Below are 21,773 nucleotides of genomic sequence, written 5' to 3' on the forward strand. Positions count from 1 at the left end.
AAAGCTGTAGAAAAACAATCTACCAAAGGGATGAGTAAAAATGAAGGCAGGAAGATGGTATGAATAATGTCATGAGTTCTCTCTCTTTTCATTTGTTTGTTTGAATGGAAATTACTGAGGGTGAGGAGTAAGAAAGGAGAGGAGGGATATATGGAATATCTCAGCAGATGGTTAACCGACACATAAACTGGTCCTCTTTATAAATACTATACATACACGTGCCCAAATTCTGCACAAGCACTCATCTTCACCTACCTTTGAACAGACACCTTGAAGCACTTATCCATCTAATCATTCTGTCTCTCTCTCTCTTTTTTCTCACTCAGAATCAGGAGGAGGAAGACGAGAATGACACACGCACAGATACACACACACACAGGTGCACACGCACACAGGTGCGTGCACACACACACACACACACACACACACACACACACACACACACACACACACACACACACACACACACACACACACAGACTCACACACAGTGGCTTCAGAAAGTATTTAGACCCCTTCACTTTTCACTCATTTCTATCTTTAACTGGATGTCATTCGTTCATTCATTATTCCAATGTAAATACTGAAAAGTAATTAACTGTTTGGACATTGCTAGTTCTGATATAAATATTCCATATCAAAAGTCAAGAGGCTGTAGATTTTAAGACCACACAGCTCAAACAGTAAATCTGCTGTTGTTTTGGCTGAATGCTTTGGGTCATTGCTGTAAACGGTGAACCACTGCCCCAGCCTCAGTTTGCATGCACTCTGGAAAATGTTTTCTTCAAGGCCCCTCTGTAATTGGCTGGATACAACCTTCCCTCAATTCTGACCCTGCCTTTGAGAAGCAGGCCCATAACAGGATGCTGTCACTACTATGCTTCACTGTAGGGATGGTATTAGCAAGGCGATTAACCTAGTGTCTGGTGTTTGAACACTGTTTGAAGTTCTGCCCCAAGGGTTCAATTTTTTGTCTAATAAGACCAGAGAATCTTTTTTTCTCATGCTCTTACTCCTTCAAATTCTATTTGGTAAAATGGGTTGCATTGTTACTCAAAGAACCTTGCGTTCTAGCCACTCTACCATAATGATCTGATTGATGGAGTGCCGCTGAAATGGCTGTTCTTCCAGTAGGTACTCAATCTCTGCAGAGGACTTTTGAAACTTTGGTAGAGTGACCGTTGGGTTCGTTTACTTGGTTTGGCCAGAGGGCAGATATCTCACAATTATGTGTGCTCCTGGGAACGCTAAAAGCTCTAGAAATGGTTTTATACCCTTGCCCTCATCTATACCTAGCCACAGTTTTCATAGCAGAGGGCATTTCATGGCTTGGTTTTTTGTCCTGACATGCAGTGTAAATTAGAGAACCTTACATACATAGGTGTAGAATTGTGTCAATCAATTAAATTTACCACATTATAGGTACTGAGAGTAGATTGGTGGGCATTTTTAAATATTTACAATTATATCTACAACACAAAAGTGTGTGCAAAAAGTAAAGGGGTCTGAATACTTTCTGAAGCCACCATAAATGCAGACAGACATTCACATATGTGCAGCCCCTCCACCCCCCTCAGCAGTGTGTAAGATGGGATCACTTGGTGACTGCTAAACCCAGGGTAGTATTAGCAGATATATATTTGGACCTGATACAGCATGAGAAGGATTAACACCTATCAGTTAGTCACATGACCCCCTATGTGTGTCTTTGAGCAGCATATGTATTTTCAATATTACAAACACAAATACACTGTGGGAAGGGAAATGCATGCACCCATGTTTAATGTACACATTTTTGGGAATGACATGGTACGAAGGGTTTTAAAGCACTTTTTTTTCCTGTTAGTTACAATATGTTCCTCCCTATGCCCAATACTAATATCACTTACCAGTGAGTCACAAAAGAACAAATACTTCGCAGAAGCTGCATCATCAAACACCTTAGTCTGTGGATTAAAGCTCTCTGCATTTAAAATGCCCTCTCATCTCTTGACCCCCAAGTGTGTTAACAGGCTCCTGTTCTCTGTGTCGACAATTATGAATCTCTGAGAAGTGTCCTGCTCACTCTCATTGCTTTTACAATGAAGCGTAGCCTGTTAAATACCTTCTCTTTTTCCTGTTGGGACTTGGTCTCCAGGTCAGTCATCTTGTTGTGAAGTGCCTCCAGAGCATCTTTTTCCTGCTGCAGAGAAACTACCTCTGACTCCTGCTCAGCCTCCACCAGAGCTCGTTCGACCTCCACCTCAGATAAACACACACCAATAAGTTAGCCATTTGTACTGATACTTTCTCATTTGTGAGTTCTTTTTTTTTTTAGAAACCGATCTTTTTTCAAAGTGCTGGTTTGTCCTTGCTTTTCATCTAAATAACATGTCAATGAATTGAAAAAAAAGGAAACAGGACTTCTAGACTTAATATTAACCACAATGAACTGATACAACAGATACCAGATATATCCTTCTGTCCTCTCTCTCTACCTCTCGGGCAGATTCCTCCATCTGGTTGTCCAGCTCTTTGATCTTTTTCTCCAGCTCCTCTATGTTGTTCAGCACCTGGATCCTCTCCTCCTCCACTTGCCTCACTTCCTCCTCTGAAGACCTCAGGTCCTGTCTGTGGCGACGAGCAGCATCATCTAGAGCCTGGTAATAAAGTCATAGACTGAACCATTATTTATGCATTTAAAACTTCATCACAACCAATAATGGGGATTCACAATTCATACAGCAAAATGAATATGGATGGAAACCAGCACACAAAAACGCCAGCTGTCAATTCTAAAAGGTAACACTTAGCCTGCTCTAATTTACTAAACTGTGTATGTGAAGGGTGTGTATTAAGAGGAGTGATCCTTTTCCAGAAAGAACAAGGTGCCTTAATCCTGATCAATCTCTAAAGAAGCTGACCAAAGTCAAAGGAGCTACTCTTGCAGTCTTGTACTCCCACACGCATATTTAACATAAATTTGATTTGAGAATAATATCTTGTCGTCAGTGTCAGTGTTCACGAGATTCAACACTGCATCTGAACTTCTAAACACATCACTGCTGAACCACAGAGGGAAAGAGTAAAAGCTACGATTACCCTATTAATCACCAGTGACATCAAATTACACCCCATCGCTAAAAGAAATGCCTGTTCACCAGTGCTGAGCAGCATCCACCCATGTTAAGCCCTTGTCAGTTCGAGGGTCATAAGCTTAGATGAGCCATCTGAATTAAGGTATCAGTCCCTTGTTCAATGCTTGACATCACCTACAAGATGTGACAGATAGTGGAGTACTTCATGTGTACATGTGGAGCCATTCTTGCATTCACACAAAGTAGACTGCATTCTAATTAGCATCCAAAGAGAAGTCCTATTTCTTATACCTCATTAGTCCTCTGTGTACGTGGAGAAGGTGACGGGGCAAAACTTCTCAGACTGACGGTTGGTGATTCAGCCCTATTGTCCCGTTGACCGATTCTGCGCCTCTGCCGTAATTGTAGATCATCATCGTAGTAACCATTCTCTGACCCAGGTGAGGTCACGTGTCCATTGCCTACTGAAAAGTCTGAAAAGACAGATGGTGTGTCGTCATCATCATCGTTCAGTTGGAGCTTCTCCAGCTCCTGGTTGATCTTTTGGAGATCCGCCACAGCCGAAGTGGGACTTGTAGACATGGTACTTCCATCCCTCTCCGCCTGGCCCAGCTCCGAACACAGAGACAATATGGTCTCTAGTCGCTGTCGCTCCTGAGATAAACACACAGATATAAACATGAATTACAGTATGTGCAAATATAGTAATGTCAACTCATCCTTATTTTTGTTCATTATGATGTGTCAAACAATACATTTTGCAGTTTTTCATACTGATTCTGACTTTTTATTTCTTCATCTACACATATATGTTTTTGAAGTGGTTAAAACAAATGCACAAATTAAACATTCTGTTATGCTTCATCCTACAGAGTCACAACATCTACAGTATTATTCATTTCCATCATAAAATCAAGTTTCCAAGTTACCTGAGGAAGCATCGCAGAATTCAGTCCCTCTCGTTAAAATGTTCTTGTTTAGTCCAAAATAATCTGTATTATCATTTCCTCTGTATCATTTGCACAAAAATAATTGTTTCCTCTCACTGGGAACTCCTGGAGCAAGAGTTCCCTTTTCCTTTCCCCTACAGTTCTGCCTGCTCCAACACAGCTATAAGAGGCAGAAGAGAGTCAAAATGCACCCTTATAGGTGCAGTGGTTACTTCTCTGGAGGGAGAAGTATGTATGCCACACAGAAAGTCTGTGTAAGTAACATTAGAAAGGGAAAGAAAAAAAACTGTGCGGAACAGAGGTGTGTATGTGAGTCAGTGAGAGAACGAGTGAGCTAATGAGAAAGAAGACAGCTGGCAACTATGGTCGGAAGTGTAAACGAGAACGAGTCATGACTCTAAACATAGGAATGTATCTGTACTGCCACCAAGGAAACAAGACACTTTCCAGGGAACTGTACTATAGGAAGGAATCTGAGTCAGGTGAAGTTTGGACTGTAAGATTCTTGAGACAGTCATAGAATGAGATATCCTATTTTGGAAAACATTGTTTTAACTAAAAGTGTTATAGTTATTTATTTGGCAAATAACAAACAGAATCAACTAAATAGTCCTTTTTCAGACATAATAACCGAAAAAAAAAAAAAAAAAACGAAAAATCAAGCATGACATTCAACCACTAGAAGTAATTTCTCTGTTCAGGAATACAAGTAAATCACTATAATTTGACATTTTGATTACTATTTTTTATAACAGTAAATTTCAAAATTCATGGATAAAAATAAGAATTAAATTTTAGCATTAAAAATATCATTTCGGTTAAATTGCTTCTACAGGTACGAAGGGTTTTAAAGCAATACATTTGAAATAAATTTGTTAAGCACTATATATATAGTTAAGCGTGTATATATGTGAGCGTGTATACACATATAAATACATATACATATGCTTAATTACAATAGAAATTATTTGTATTTATGTGTGCATGCACACGTACAAACATACACAGCATGTAATGTGAACCAGTGGCTGAGACAAAACAAGCCAGTGTCAGTTTGTCACCTTGTTTTATTCTAATGGCAACAAGCCTCTCTGGAGCCCTTATCGTAATCAGCTGTCATCCAGAGAGAAACAGATGGAAGGGGAGACAGAGAACAAGGAAGAGAACAGTAACTGGTACGAAAAAGAAGATGGAGGGAAGGACAGCGTGAGAGGAAAGAAAGACATGGACCAAGTTAGGAAATACAATATGAGAGGGCACTTTACACATAATATACAAAAAGAGGAATTAAAATATTTTTGCTTTTTCTATCCCACTGTGCTTTTCAGGTGAAATAAGAAGTATCAAGTCTTTTTGATGGTAATAGAAATTCTTTCCCTAACCTTACTGTATTCTTTTATTTCTCATGATTACTTGTCAGTGCTCCCCTGTTAGTAGAAACCATAGTTCTGCTCTCTTTTTAATCCTGTAAATTCCAAACTATTTATACTACCAAGTCAAGCTGGCTAAATGCCAACTTGTAGATATGGTATGATGGAAAGCATTAGCTGAGACTTAATACAACCTCACCAAATAGATCGAAGCTGTACATGGGTAAATGGCACAATTGGTGCTCAAGTCAGCCAGTTTTTGTGTGTGTCTGCAGTTTTCCTGCACTACCACTAGAGGGCAGACAACATTAAGACAATTAGAGAGAATTGAGACTCAGAGAGAGACTGCTAATGGCTTGCTTACAACACCCAGTCCATATCTGATCTAATTCTAGAAACTCAAATCACTGTTTGAATTTAAACGCATTATTTCCTATACGTAACAGGAAGTTGCAATCTTTGACATTGGGGCTCAAACTAAAATTAACTGGTTGTAAATTAAACCAAATAAAATGCAATACCGTGGGGTCTAAATAAATGTTCCTTCTTGATACTGGGCAAAGTACAAACAGCTCTCTGATGATAGCAGCCGAGGCAGGTCCACAATCTTGCTATTATAACTACAATCCACAATATCTGGAGGCTAGCCGAAAGCCAATATGAAGCTTGCGAAACACAGTTTGGTTTGTATAAAATCCAGAAAACTATCTCTCACAGTTCAAGAGTCACCAGTTCGCTCAGCAGAACGTGTCTGTGTGAAAGACAAGGACATTTAAAGAGAGAAGGATAGCGGGATGAGTCCAGTTGTCATTATATATTGAGCATCTGTATGTTTATCCACCTGCTACAGGATAACTCTGCTCTCTAATCTTCTTTAGTTTCTCTAACCGACATTTGACTGATGTGTTCTGTGGCTCCTCGGTGGACCAAACCACACTGGGTGGTTCTCCAGATGACTGACATAAACACAATCCAAGCATGGGGTTAAGAATAGTCCTGTTAGTATCGGTTAGCTGCCAGAGGCATCTGTGTGAGTGGTGAACCTCACTTTGTGTGTGTGTTAAGCTCCCAGGGAGAGTATGCTTGAGGAGGAGGTCAGTGATGAAGGGAGGCATTCCTAAACTCATACAATTTCTTGTGTGTTTTTGTGTGACTGCATGTGTATGTAATCACACAATCTTCCAAATCAAAATCTTGCAAATCAAAACATATATCCCTATCTTCTTTCATCTTAACAGCAACAAACTGTTCACCTGTCAACTGTATGTCCATGTGTTAGCATAACTGGAGGTTATGAGGAAAATATGCTGCTCTCTGTATGAATGGAGACAAACAGCAGCAAACACACATTCCAACTCACCAGTCTCTCCACCTCCTGCTCACGCAGTCTCTCCTCTTTTTGGCGCTGGTGGTAGTCAGTCAGTTCCTCCTTCCCACTCAGTGAGCTGATACTCCCCCTTCTTTCCCTGAACCCCCCTGGGGGAGTCACTCCTGCCTTTCCAAATGACAGCCTCCTTTCACCCAACCCTATCCCGGGCTCCAGCCCTGCCTTCCCAAAGGAAGACTTCCTTTCTCTGAGACCAAGCCCCGGGGTGGCAGTGAGTTCTACCTCTACCCCTCGCCTCTCTTTGTCCCCGAAAGACAGCTCCATTCCCTGGGAGACTCTTAGGCTGGCCAGCCGTTCTGGGTCTGGAGGGCTGGAACTTGTGGAGCTGATGGAGCCCACTGAGCTAGAGGAAGTCAAGCTGAGTTTTTTGGCCACACGAGGGGAAGAAGAGCCCCCTGCCCTAGATGGGATGGTCACATCAGGCGGGGTTGCTGTGGAGGAGATGGACAGGTTGGTAGAAGGCAAGATTTTAGTGGAGGAGAGGGAAATAGAGACAACACCTTCTCCCCGAGCTGTGGTCTGGATTTCATTCCTGCTTGAGGCCTGCTGGGTAGAGATACTAGAGTTGTGGTTGAGGTCAGGGCTGGCATTCTGGCTATTGTTGTTGTAATGGTCTTTGCTAAATTTGTAACTCCCAGCCATCTCGGATCGCCGTGGGGGCAGTGTCGACAAAGTCAGCACTTTGTTGTTGTTGTCATGAGGCAACGGGGAGGGGCAGAGGCGTGGCAACGAGCGGCTGTGCCCTCCTCCAATCATCCCACTCAGCGAGCCTGCTGAGTATTTCCTAGTTCGATTGCTGGGTGATGGCTCTTGGTTCCCACAGCTACGACGTCCAAGACGGGGGCTTGAAGGCATGCTGGCTGCACCTCCTGTCGATGGAGTGCGGGATGAGGAGGAGGGCGGAAGAGAGAGGAGGGAGGTACTGCAACTAGCAACAGAAGTTGAAGAGCCTCCACCATTCCATGTGGACAGCAAAGGAGAGGTGCCCTGGTTGTGGAGCCGCCGACTATCACTAATGCCTGAGGTACGGGAGGCCGACAAAGGAGGATCAGAGCGACGACCGGGGGAAAGAGCAGGGGCTGATTTCAGAGACATGGGTGGGCGATCTGAGCCATAGAACCGCCTTGCCTGTTCCTGATAGGCTGATGAGGATGTGGTAGGACTCGAGACAGGTGTGGTGGGGGGAGACTGAATGACAGAAAGGAGAAAAACAACAACAGAAAAATTAAAAATACTTAAAAATGTTGTCTTACTGTAATATCTAACACAAATATAAATAGCTTTAATATGACAGAAGTAGGTGAACATACAGAAATACAAAGAGAAGATAATGGCATAGCTATTGTAGATATATGTTCATTCTTTGCTGAAAGGTGCAGTAGTGCCTAGGACAATGGGTAAACCCTGGTTAGCCCTGTTTATCCCAAGATGAACATCCAGGCTAACCATACAGACTTCACAAACTCCGTTGAAGCAAGATAATAAACCCTGTGGTGAAGCTAAATGATGGCTGACCTGTGTCACGCTGAAGTAGGAAGGGTTAGCATTCCCATTGGCTCTCAGGCTGTTCTCCAGGGCAATCTTCTTGCGCTGCAGGGTGTCCATCAAGTCCCGGAGTTCAGAGGCTGATCGCATGCCCCTAGCATTACTGGTGCCTCCCATCACTGCATAGCTATAGTCACTGCTGAACTTCAGGTAGTCTGGAGAGGGCGAGTGAGAAAATGGAAATTAAAATAAATGGACAACATGAAAAAGCATAGATACACAAATACAGGTGAACATTCATGGGTACGAGAAAAAAAGATAGAGATAAAAAGGGCTACAAAGAGAGATACAAAGTAACTAGAGAAATTTATGTGTAAAGAGAAATAATGCAGATACAAAACAAAAAAAGTGTATGCATGGGATAACACAAAGACATATAAAAAGATGTGGATGGACATTACACTTTTCTGGTCTGGTCAGTCACTCTGGGGAAAAGTGAGAAAAAAAAAGTAAGAAAAGAAGAGGGGAGAAGAAGGAAAGGTAAAGAACCACAAATCTTTGCAGAAAGAAGAGAAAAAGAGTTATGTGTACCTGAAGCTGCGGGTATTCATAAATGGGGCCCTTTGGCAGAACAAACCCAACCCAAACAATCCACAACTGGCAACAAATCCCCCAGATTAGGAGTCAACACACACGCTGTATGCAAATACACACTTGCACAAACTCATCCATCTGATCCAAGACAAACAGTTTAACTCTAACTCAAGTTCAGTTCCGTAGTATAGGATTTGGGGAAATGAAAAAGACCACAAAATATTCTGGAATACCCTCAAGAGGCCCCCCGCCCTTCCTGAAACCTTTTATTTAAAGTAGATTCAGCAGTGAGAGGGTTTTTTTCCAAACCTCAACTGAGTCAGTTTTTACTTCCTCCCTGCTAAATTTAACTAGGAAATATCAGCCAAACACTATTTTTTACAATATTGTTAAGATCAGCAGAACTTCATGTGATTGATAGCTCTAGTTCAATTTTGCTGTACAAAAGTCCAAAAAGCCTAATCCATAAATATTATCCTGTCATCAAAAATGTAGGTAAAAACACTTGGGTAGGAAAAAGCAATATATCCAGCATTTTTTTTTTCCATCATCTGTGATATAATGTGGAAAAGGAGCTATTTCAATGTTCAAGCTTAGACCACCCAGTGTTTAACTGCCACACACACCCACACAAAAAAGCTGTGGCTCTGCCTGAGAAAAACACACAGATGTGTACTCTACATGTGTACATATGCCAAGAATGTACACGTGTTAAAGAATTCAAGCACAAGTGTGAATATTCAACTCCTACTGCTTAGATGAGTTATTTTGTAAAAGAAACTAGAGTACCTAAAAGTGTATGTCATAGCTGAGCATAAGCCTGAGAAAATGTCAAACCTTACATGGTGGAGAGAAATGGGGCAGAAAATGAAAGACATCATAAGATCTAGAAACACACACACAGACACACATTTGTAGTGTGTTTGTGTCCATACATGGGCAGATTTATACTGGAGGCCTGGTGTGTATCAACTTTCCACTATCAAGACTATTTTCTTCTATGCCTGGCCACTCTTGCTTTGTGTGTCTTCACTTAAGGTGCATATGTCAGACTGGGAGTCTTGGCAATTCGAAGGGTAACGGTAAAGATTTTGGCTGCCTGTAATAACACATATGTGTGTGTGTGTGTAAATTTGTGAGAGCAATGTAAGTCATTTCTATGAAAACGTCAGAGGAGAAGTTGGGGGGGAGAGAGGTGCATTCCTTGTGTCTAGGAGTTTAAAGAGGAAAGATTCCAGATTATTATCTTTTTCTAAAACACACACAATCAAGACCAACATCCCAGTCTCACACACCTGTCTGTGTTGTGTCTACCTGTAACTAAGATTTTTGCAGGGATCAATGTTATATCAGGAGAAGAAGCTGATGGAGAAAAAGATAGTGATGTGGCAGAACAAAGGCAGAGAGGCGGAACAAAGAAAAGGGAACAGGGATTAAGTGCAGTTCAGGGGTCAAGGGAAGGTTTTAGTAGTCCCTGTATGTGTGTGTGTGTGTGTGTGTGTGTGTGTATACCTGTACTGTAGGCTAAAGCGGACACAGGGCTCTTTTGTGGAAGCATGCTCTTCATTCTGCTTGCCTCCTCAGGATGGTTGAATCGGAAGAAGTAGGATTTACCCAGACACAGGGAATAACCTGGAGAGAAAACACACAGACACAGAAGGTAAGATACAACTGTAATTTCCTGAGAGTAATGATGAGGAATCTACATTTAAGCAGAGTGGAATTTAAAGTGTAGAATAGAGTTTAGACTCAACGGATGAAGAGATGGTCATCCAGCTTAAATAAGTATGAGCCTGGAATATTTATTCACAGCCGTACAAACACTTGAACATGCGCGCACACAGCCAGCAATTCCCCACCACAGTGTTTACTCTGGCCATCAATTAGGCTGAGAGGGCCAGGTATTAAACAAGATGTCAGGGTCACAACCTCTGTAATACACACAGCCAGCCACAGCTGTCCAAATACTTCAGAAGGGACGGGAAGGAAGAGAGACAGGAGTGCTGAAACACACACACATATGAGGTCTGAGAAATAAAAAAAAGTGGAGAGATAGCATGACAGAAATGGAAGGACTACATTGATGCACATTTTGAGGAGCAAAGACAATAGAAAATCACAAGACTGGCTGAAAAACAAAGTGCCCCTCCCCCTTGTTTGTATGTTTTTTTTCACACACCGGCGCGTGCGCAAACGCACGCACACCCGCACGCACACACACACACACACACACACACACACACACACACACACACACACACACACACACACACACACACACACAGAGTATCTTTGCTCTTTGTTCTTTCAGGCATTACAGTAAACCTCCACAATGTTAGCATGTGTGTAAAAGGCTAAAAAAGCACCTCCTTACTAGCTCCGCAGTTACATCAGATTCCTTGGACCTGAAGTTAGACATAACCACTGAAGTAAGAGGGGAATAGCAAACGGGTGAGTGGAAAAAGACTGAATGGAAAAATGTCAGGAGCATTTTTTTTTCATTTCCCTTCTCTCATTCTCATCTCTGCTTTGCCCTTTTTTTCGCACTCTCCACTCAATGTACAGTGAACACGTCCATTGAAAAGTGGTGTTAATGCCATATTTTAAAATTACAGTTTAGCTAAAGAGGTCATACCAGTCTCGATATTGCCTTAGAGTGCAGATTTTTTTTTGTCTTCAAAGCTGCAATTTCTCAGCACAGGGGGAGACCTGAGCTCAGCGGCAAGGTGGAGCAAACCACACGCATGAACGCAGCGTATGAAATGTTTAGTCTACATAGCCGAACTCTAAATGTCTCAAATATACTCATGTAAACACAATCTTGCAGGATTGGGCACAACTTATGAGCAAATGGCATCATGACCAAGAGATCAAAAGATGTGTGTCTGTGAAGAAAAAGAGAGAAACACACACAGACGCGCAAGTCACCTTGTCAGCTAGTGTGAGCAAGATCTAATAATGTGTTTCTCATCGCCAGACATGAGTAATGTAAGTGTATGTTTTCATAATACTCCATGTATCTGCGTGTGTGTGGGGGGGGGCATGTCCTTTAATGGTGTCTGCCTAATGACTCCCAGTAGTTCATTGCATTTAGCGTTCCAGCAAACACACGGGCATGCACGCACGCACACACACAAAAAGCCAGTTCTCATAAAAATCTAATTTCCTACCCTCAATAGCATCGCCATGTGCAACCTTTAAAGAGGAGGGTAAAGTGTGTCACCCTTATTTGTTCACAGCACCCACCCCTCCTCTCTTTCTATTCCCTCTCAACTCATTAGCTAACAAACAACTACTAGCTATACCTTCCCATCCTTAGGATAAACAAATACGAGTACTATGTGTGTCAATGTGACAGAGAGAAAAAAACTTGTTTAATTCCTCTCTTTTTTAGACACACAAACCTAAGTTATTATAGTTAGGAATAAATATCCTAACCTTGTCTTAAAGCCTTACTCCTAAAATCCTTCTGTGATACAAGCACAAAGAAACACACAGCATCCCATCGTAAAACTTTAATCTTAACTGCTTCCACACATACTACATTTAAGTTCTCTGTCCTAAATAACTTTTCTGTGTGAGTTATTTAGGACACACACATGCTCACTACCCAATACACAAACACACAGACACACAACGCCGTACCGTACACAACAGAACACATTTAATCTCATTCACATGTTTACTCATACACCAGCAAATTGAGTTTGCCTCCCATGTGGAAGGATGCAGCCCCACCCCCAACCAATACACATGCACACACCCTCTTCAATAACAACAAAACTTGAAATTAGCCTGTATATACATTTATGGGATAATTGAAAGTTTGTGATCTACAAAGTCAGACCTCAGAGTCTTTGAGGACACAGATGTAGGAGCTGTATCGCGTCTGGAGTCAATTTCTGTCTCTGTGTAGATACAAGCGGACCAAACTACACTCTCGCCACAATGTTATGGGAGAGGAAGCTCAAAACTGTTTCTCTGCTTGGTTAACATAAATGGAGGAATTCCCAAATTGAGACCACTGGGTCAGAATGAAAAATAAACCAATTACAAAGATCCCATATTGAATATGTCATGTGTTTGGATGAAACTCAGTTACCTGCTAATTGACCACAATCAAAAATTGTGTAGTTGGAAAAACTATCCCCAATTTATATTAGCAAAATGTATGTATTACTTCAGTAACTAGTTGCCTTCAAAATCTTGCTATGATCCCAAAAATCTGCAAGGTACTGAGCTAAAGCTGAATTTACTCAGTCATGAAAAGATGCATATACACACACAGGTCCCAGTAGGAGTGTAAATTGTCCTCAAAACCACAAATTAACCCTCTCTGGGGCACTCAGGTCAGCAGTAACATCATAAAAACAGGCTGCTCTTTCTCATGGGAGTCGGTCTAGATTAGCTCAGTCACTCATTTACACTTTTTCACTCACTCTCTCTCACACATGCATTCACATGCATAATCTGGCTCCTCACCATCTCAGTGGCTATCTTCTCTTGGCTAAAATCTTATCCGCAGAGCATCAATCCACCGACCTCACCCCACTTCTCTAAAGCAGAGGTCGCAGACATGGGGACAACCATGGATATAAACTATCAACAGCTTCTTATACATCGGAAAGAAAGGTAAACACTAACTGATAACAAAACTGAAACTGATATATTTCTGCTATGCCTTTGTAATGTAAAAGAAAAAAAACCCAAATGTGCAAGAAGCAGGCAGAATAAAGACTCATGAAACGCAATACATCGCAAACAATGAAGCAGCTTCTGTTTTCAGATGTCAGGTATCCTGACCCCTTATGGAAGTTTTTATCTCATCTCATCTCATTCCATGGTGCACATATTATTGCTCTTAATAACTGAGCAAACATGGAACAGGAAATCCTCAAAATGAAGCCTACTATCTACACTTTGTTGTAGCAATTACTTTTTGAACATTGTTCCCTATGACTACTATATATTATATTATTATATTATAATGTAACCCGAGCTCACTGTCCTTATACTCAAATCTACAGGACACCTACACTGATGACAGAGACTGGGGCCATCCACAAGAGCCTGATTTTGAAGTTGTTCTGCCAGAAACTGACCTCTGAGAGACCAACAAATGGAAATGTTCAGGGCGGCAATAAATCCCCTCAAACACTCAGAATGTAGTGGTGCTGATATGTATTTGGAGACAGTGGAATTTGTCCAGTCTTTGGTGCATGACGGGTATGATATAACCTTAGGGTTACAGTTGAAAGATATGGGGCAAACTGGGGTCAAATGAATAAAGTGGCAAAGAAAATCAAAACAAAACACTGAAACAATAATAAGGTTCTGATTGTGCTCGTAATGCACACTCACCCACCCTGCCCTGCTGTTTCGATCTGTTACTTTTCCTAGTAAAAATAAAATACACTTACGTGCAGTTAAAGAACAGCAATAAGTGCTTTTAAATAACATTATTAGTGTAGTTGTATTTAAATACTCTAATAATAGTACATTAACATGCAGTATATAGTTGTACTTTAATGTCAAAGCACTTTCAAGACACATGGATTTACACACAACTGTGTTCACTGGAACTGTGTTTAAGTACAGTTTTAGTCAGGAGACGTTTGGTAGTTTATTTCAGCTACAATATCCTAAATTACTGCAAACACACACACACACTTGTTTTATTGTATTTGCGGGAATCCATTAGTGACATATTGCATCCCCTTCACCCTTAGCCTAATGTTAACCATCACAACTAAATCCTTAACCCCAACATTTACCCTAACCGCAACATGAACCTAATTCCAACCTGGACACTTAACCCTTAAAACAACCCTTTAAACCTGTGGGGTCCACCATTTTTGCCCACGAATACAGTAAAACAGGCCCGGAACAGATAGCAAACCTGGACCGGTGTTTGCATTCAAAGACAATCAAAGGCCTGCCTGCAGAAGGGCCGTCTGTACCTTAACTATGGCCCTGTTCGGACACAATGTTAACTTGCGTCTCAGGTGATCCAATCACAAGTGGACAGCTCTAAGTACAAATGTGAATGAACCTAAGACAAATCGAGGACGCATTTGAGATCTGATCACTCTGACCACATCTGGAGGTGGTCTGGGCCGCATATGGCCACATTCTTTTGGGAGTGTGTACGCAAATGTATCAAACAAACAGGAGGAAAGTTACAAATGTCACATTGCCCACAAACTGACAGGAAGTGATCTACTAATTTGGCAATCGCTCAGTATTTGTGAGAATGTGACATAACACAAATAATAAAATACATGTTTACTGATAGTGACATATTTGTGGATCATGGCATATATTTGTGGACTGTCTTCTGTGGGTCACAAATTATGAAGTAAAAATAGTAAAAATTTCCATTACCACTAAGCCTGTCTTCACAGCCTTAGGCAAGTTCTTTGTGTTATATACACCCATACCAGTTTGCAAACCTGCCAGCTAATTCATGACTCCAGCACACGCAGACCAACGTTATTTCCATCAAAAGGTGCAGGCAATATGCAAAAACCCACAGGTTGTGATGGAAAGCTTCCAGAATTTGGCTACAAATAAGGGATTAAACTTCCACTACTCTGTTGGCTGGATTGAGTAGCTACACTGATTCACAACTCTACTCCGCTGAGAGAATATGCCATGTGAAGTTACACTTCACGGTCTTCTACCATTTAATAAAAACAAAGTTAAAAAGAGCACCAAGTTTTTTAAAAAATATTAACAGACACACTCAGCTCAATGCATTCATATTTCCACTGATCTATAGTGATGATGGGACTTATATCTATTCCTAACAGCTTCCATTGCAGCCAGACTGGTGGGCTTTTGATTATTTAAAAAGGAAAGTCAATATATCAGCTGTTAGAAAATGCTGTCAATCCTGGCTGTTGCCCAACCAGTTCAAAGATCATGTGTGGCTAGCTTGAAAACAGAAACCATATAGGAACTAAGAATGGTAAATTATAGTGGTATAAAAGAAAATCAGTACTAGTAAGAAAAGTGAATGAGAGAATATGAGCTCATCAAACACGTTCACATCACAATAAAGATTTCCCTTAGCACAAACACAAAAAGGCAGGTACCTATACCTACCTGATGACAAGACTTGCTGCCAGGTAGTTAATTAAGTAAATGTGCTATAAACAGACAGACAGAGACAGAAGGCTGCGTAGATAATCAGACGGCAAAATACATCTCCAAAGACACTGCCACAGCTGTACAATACAAAAGACTATATAATTTAAATAAATTGTAGGGTACGAGTATAAGGTTGCACACAATGGATACAGTACGGGAAAGCAGAAGTGCGTCAAAACCGTGCCTGAGTAAATGTAACGCTACTTAGTTACTTTTATTTGAGGAGATAACAGATATCCATTACATACCTTTTGATTCCCATTCAGTAAGCGCTTATCATAAAAAAATCAGCTTTCTTCCCTTTAACGTCTTTTAAATTATTATAACAAGCCCTCAAAAGTACGTCTAGAAAGAAAAGAAATATAAAAAAGAATTATATAGCTATTCTTCCGCCGGTCTCCGTGTTGCTGTCTGCTTACCCCCACCCTTAAAGATTCAAAACGACTGCTCAACCGTGTTGACTCTGTGTAGAAGAAAGTTCACGGATTTACCATCCACGAGCCCGAGTCTCGGACTGTACCACTTTTTGGTAAAAAGGGGTTGTATGCTCGGGTTTAACGAGAGCAAACGATTTTAAATAAATGAAGTCGAGAAACCCAATATCAAATTTGAAATGTATGTCTTCAAAACGACAAGCAAAAGAGAAACATGTTAAATCAATTAAAAACCATGTGTAAACTAACAGAGTAAGGCTTCATCACCCCTATCTGTAGTTGGTAGGTTTGAAGACTATTAGATAGTGAGGTATTTGGTGGACGCCCCCTCAGCTTTTCTTTGTCTACCTACCTATTTTCCTTCTATTTCTTTTACATACCTTGGACCAGTGTAACCCCAAACCAACTGGACTACAGAGACAGACTTTAGAGACTGGTTTGATTCTGTCTATACCACAATCTAATTCATTTAAATGGGGATTAATTACTCTTCCAAGACAAAGCAATAGAGAAGGCATAGGTACAGATTTGAGGATATGCCAGACAGATTGACTGGTTAGAAAGAAGAATTTTGGAAGGAAAGATAACCCTGAAAAACAAACAAACATACAAATAAATAAATAAAACTTTTTAGGGAAAACATTGGCCTCTAGCCTAAGTCAGGGGCCTCCCCTTTTGTTTTGTTTCTTTTCTATGCTTTATCTTCAACCATTCAAAACACTATAAGAATAGTGGATATTTCTACCTCTTCCTCAAACTCTGTCTGCATAATTTTCCGAACCATGCCCTTTTGACTTTTCCCGCTTTTTCTCTTTCAGTCTTTTTTCACAATCCCTGCGACTTCACGATGCCCTGGCCTTGGTGTGTATACACACCAAGGTGATGTCAACATTTGAATCAGCCAGGCACAGTGGTAAGATAAATAGGCATGTCAATATTTAACTTAAAATGGCCAGGCTACACAGGACACAATGAGAAGGAGAAAATTGTACACAGAAAGGATGGACACACGGAAAAGGAAACATCAGCATACAGCATGTTCTATAAAATAAGTGAGGGAAAGCAAAAAGAAGGAATAGAGAATGGAAAGAGTCAGATAAGACAGATAAGAGATAAAGTGATCCAGATACTGGCAGAGAAAGATCAGAAACAGGCATGGGTAGATAGAAAGATCAAAAAAAGCGATACATCAGAATTTGGAAGACTACTTTGTTTGAGTGAATGCGTGTGTTTTACCAGTTTTCTGCAGTCTAATATAACACAATTTGCAGAGTAGTATGTATCCTCTGCAGTTTCTGGAAGCTGTGACTCATTGTAGAAGGTAGCCGTTCCAAACCATGACAAATTAAACCAAACCAGAGGGGCACATGCGCTACATCATTCAAAAGACATACATGAACATGTGGAAATCGTCACAGACCCACATGGACCTACACACTTATGTGCAAATACACACACAAACATATTTGTTGTTTCTATGCAGAATGTCACAATGTTGACTGTGCCTATACTGTATGACTCATACACACATTAGGATAGGAATGTGGGTTACCCAAACCACAAACTAACCACTCTCTCTCTTTTGCACACACACACGCACACGCACACACACACACACAGACACACACAGACACACACACACACACACACAGGGGTTATGAAATACTGGAAATATGTGCACTTGATGCAATGAAATCAACTTCAGTCCACCCCGTACTACTATTGACCAGCAGATGGCAATATCTTAAATCTTGTGAACTTTAGGGCGGGCTTACCCTGTGTGAGTGGTGTAGGTACAGTGATCTGTACTCCATCCAAACTGCAGAGGTGACCACAGGGGTCCAGGGTCACCACGCCTCCTGTTACATAATGAGAGGAGGGTCAGGTTTAAACATAATTACAGTTCATACTAGAAAGGTGTAATCACTTGACGATCTTTTTCTTTAAACCACCCAATACACTGTATAGGCAGATATCCAGTAAAATAGTTGATTCAACCCATAGTCATCTTGAAGCATTATTTTTAAATCTTAAAATATTTTAGGATTTCTGCCAGTGCATTATGGTCATTTCATCTGATTCTGTTATGATTTTGTTAATAATAATAATAATTTATGGCTGGAATAATTTATTATTTAATTTATTATTTAATGGTATCAGAAATGGTATCAGATTAGTTCTTTAACAGAACAAAGAGGTAAATTGGGTAGCAAGTATACTCTTGCCAGTTCTGAAAAGATACCAGAACAGTGTTAATCCAGAGGCCTGCCAATATTATGAATCCATTTCAGAGAAAATGAAACCTAAAAATGACACTAACCTTCATTGATAATGAGACAGTGCTCTGCCTCGATGCCAGGCCCCTCGATAGTGATATCTTGAGGAACTGGAGCATCTTCTCGGCCTATGCGGGTCACTCCTGGAACATTACAAAATCTTATCAACAGCAGAATGAAAAAATCTAGAATTAAAATCCAGCTTGACAGTGAATTAGACATTGTGTAGATGTGCATGTCTCCTGTAGAACCAAATACTCTTGGATAGCATCATCAAGTGAAACTTAAACTTATGCCCAAATGCAAGTACGTATTTTTGAACAATATGGGTGGTGTGTGATTAAGGAGGCACTGCAGTGCTATGAATTTGAACTGGTTATTCTTCTTCAGTAGACACATTATGGAGAAAAATAGAGCCCCAGTTTGCTAAAAATGGCTTGTTCACATTGTTGGCATTCCTCACTGAAATGGGAGGGCACACCAAGATGGGAGACTGTGAAAGTGTGTGTGGTCACGGGTTATACAACGAACAATGATAACGTAAAATTTAAAATGTCACAAGGCTGAATCTATCATTACAATCAGCCTTTGTACTGTATGTGTAAGCTTTACCCATCATTTTAATATGATTCATTCTGTCAAATACACTGTGGCTAAAGTCCTACATATCCTTATAGGGTATGCAACACTATGGAAAGCCATATTTCCATGTTGTGGCTTTGTAATCCATGCAAGACATGTTAACTCCACAAAGAGGCCTATATGTGAGTCTCCACTGTGAGTTTCCACTGCTAAAGACAGATACTTATCTTTTATTGCTTTCAATCTAACGTCAGTCAGTTTGAATTATAACTCCAAGTACTACTGTATCTGCAGGCTACAGAATAATAATCAGTTGTACAAGCGTATCTGTCAGTTTAATATTTTGTAGATCCTTGTATCTCTGATACCATCTCTTCAATATAATGTTTGGTCCGCTAACTGGAGTAGTAGAGAAGCTATGGCACTTGAGGACTGTTGAGCTGATGAATGTGTATATGTGTTCATTGTGCATGCCAATATTTTCCACATGAAATGTGTTCCATAAAAAAAGCTTGACTGGATCTTTAGATTTATTTGAATGGATGCTTTCACTCTGTGTCATCACTGTTACACAACTGTTTGGGTTGCAGACTATACAGTATTGTCAAATGTGGATGGTTAACTGTGGGTTCAGGCTGTGCATTAATCAATAAGGATGATGATTCTTGTTCCCAATTTTAAAAAAAAAAAGAAAAAAATGTAGACGTAGTTACTTGTGTAAATATGGGTTTTCAGTCCTCATTTGTCTTGACTTTACTGTGACCCGCCATAGAGTATCACTTTCCCCTGTCATGTTTAGTTATTCCTCTGCCTCCTTTAGGGATAATGGTACATGTAATAAATTTAGTTTATTTGCTGTGATGGAGATGAAGCTCAGTGAATTGGAAACGTGGCTCTGCACCATGGAAACCCAGTCATTAGCTGTTGTACTTTGCCAGCCCCCAGTAGCCGGCGCGAGCTGACCCAGCATAGCTCCTACTCTCCACCCAGTAGTTCCCAAACAGCCAGGAAGCCAGAGTGGCTGGGTGGATATCTGGAGGAAGCATAGCCCTTAGCAGAAGGTCACATGTTTACCATCAACCAGTTCATGTTTCAAACAGGTTCTCCCTACTCAACGACACACTCGCTGAGATACAAAATCTGCTTATAACAAACTCTCTTCTGGGGAAGACAAGGTCTGATTAAGAGTTAGCATTCATCCCATGCTGGATGTAACACCTCCCATATCTAGAAAATCTGACCGAGTTTATTAGTAAACCAAAGCCAAAACAACCAAGAAATGAGAGCAGAAGGCAGGAGTCAGATCCCTTCACGCTTCTCAGCACTTCTATTAAAGCAGTCACCCACCTAAAACCCTATAGGGTCTGTGTAGGACCCCCAACCACTTAAATGACTTAAAACAAAAGTAAACAGAAGAGGGGTTATACATAAAACGTAACTAATTAATACAGCAACTATGACAGAACCAAAAATATTAAATGTGGGCTATGAAATCCCCCATATTAACTGATCGTCACATTGATTTCTCCTGTTTTACCAAAACCTGGTTGCAGCACCCCCTACTCATTCATTGTCACATTCCTTGAAGTACAGGCAGAAGAGAAGGGATTGCAGTGAATTTCAACTCAAGCTTAAAAGCCCTAGACCTAAACTTAGTTATATCTAATTTGTAAGATATATATATACACCCAAGTTGGAAAATACAAAAAACAGTTCTGTATATTGTCCACCTGACCCTTAGTCAGAGTTGTTCTCTGAATTCTCAGACTTTTTATGTGAATTAGTTTTTTAGTATGTATATTGAATATGGATGGCTACTATATGACCTGGTAATCCTACCTGCAGGAGTATGTGTTTCTACACAACATGTGTGTTACCTTCTTTCAGTGGCAGCAGGGTGATTGCCACACTCAGCCTCCCGCTGCCCAGGCTGACCAGATGGGGCGTAGCTGTCTGGACCTTAAGCCCCTTTCCTGTGTCAATCAGGTCCAGGGGTGGAGACTACAAGCATCAGTCAAAGTATAAATGTCAATTCTGCACACAATTTATTTATTTAGTTCATTCTCCATTCTTGTGAGACTAGAAAAAACAAAGATCTCAGTGGAACCTGACCCTTAAAAGTTTTCTTCTGATTTGGCCCTTTAATTTTAAATAAAGAGGTTGGAAAAACATACTGTACATTTCATAATGTGTTGATAAATGTGTGATTGTATGTGTGTATTCTCTAACCTTGGGTTCAACTGGAGATATCTGATCTGACTCTGGTTGGAACATCATCTCAGAGTCCTGCAGTAAAAATTGAGAAAAAAAGCAAATTAAGTAAAGTGGCCATGCTGAAAGTGGTAGCATATACACATGTGCAGGGACAGAAATATTGTATACATGTAAGCAACTACAATATAGAATGCAAGAGTAGGGTCATACAAGTGCACAAAAGTTGCACGCATCTGCACAGATAATTATGTC

At 40.7% G+C, this 21,773-nt stretch overlaps 1 protein-coding gene across 4 annotated transcripts in view; it reads right to left on the bottom strand.

The window, feature by feature from the left end:
* Positions 1 to 21,773, bottom strand: part of phldb2b (pleckstrin homology-like domain, family B, member 2b) — a 43,130-nt gene that overhangs the window by 13,354 nt on the left and 8,003 nt on the right. For 3 of the 4 annotated variants that reach the window (XM_041065828.1, XM_041065829.1, XM_041065831.1), the window contains exons 2-11: positions 21,537 to 21,593; positions 21,185 to 21,308; positions 18,770 to 18,868; positions 18,225 to 18,308; positions 10,376 to 10,495; positions 8,300 to 8,484; positions 6,758 to 7,972; positions 3,369 to 3,731; positions 2,478 to 2,639; positions 2,105 to 2,242 (exon numbers count right to left, since the gene is read on the bottom strand). In XM_041065828.1, the coding sequence (XP_040921762.1) occupies positions 2,105 to 2,242; positions 2,478 to 2,639; positions 3,369 to 3,731; positions 6,758 to 7,972; positions 8,300 to 8,484; positions 10,376 to 10,495; positions 18,225 to 18,308; positions 18,770 to 18,868; positions 21,185 to 21,308; positions 21,537 to 21,593 (2,547 nt within the window). Of the gene's footprint in view, positions 1 to 2,104; positions 2,243 to 2,477; positions 2,640 to 3,368; positions 3,732 to 6,757; positions 7,973 to 8,299; positions 8,485 to 10,375; positions 10,496 to 16,263; positions 16,468 to 18,224; positions 18,309 to 18,769; positions 18,869 to 21,184; positions 21,309 to 21,536; positions 21,594 to 21,773 lie in introns of those variants that run through there. The other variant, XM_041065832.1, reaches the window with a different exon arrangement.

Source organism: Toxotes jaculatrix, chromosome 20, assembly GCF_017976425.1.
Source record: "Toxotes jaculatrix isolate fToxJac2 chromosome 20, fToxJac2.pri, whole genome shotgun sequence".
Taxonomy (NCBI): Eukaryota; Metazoa; Chordata; class Actinopteri; family Toxotidae; genus Toxotes; species Toxotes jaculatrix.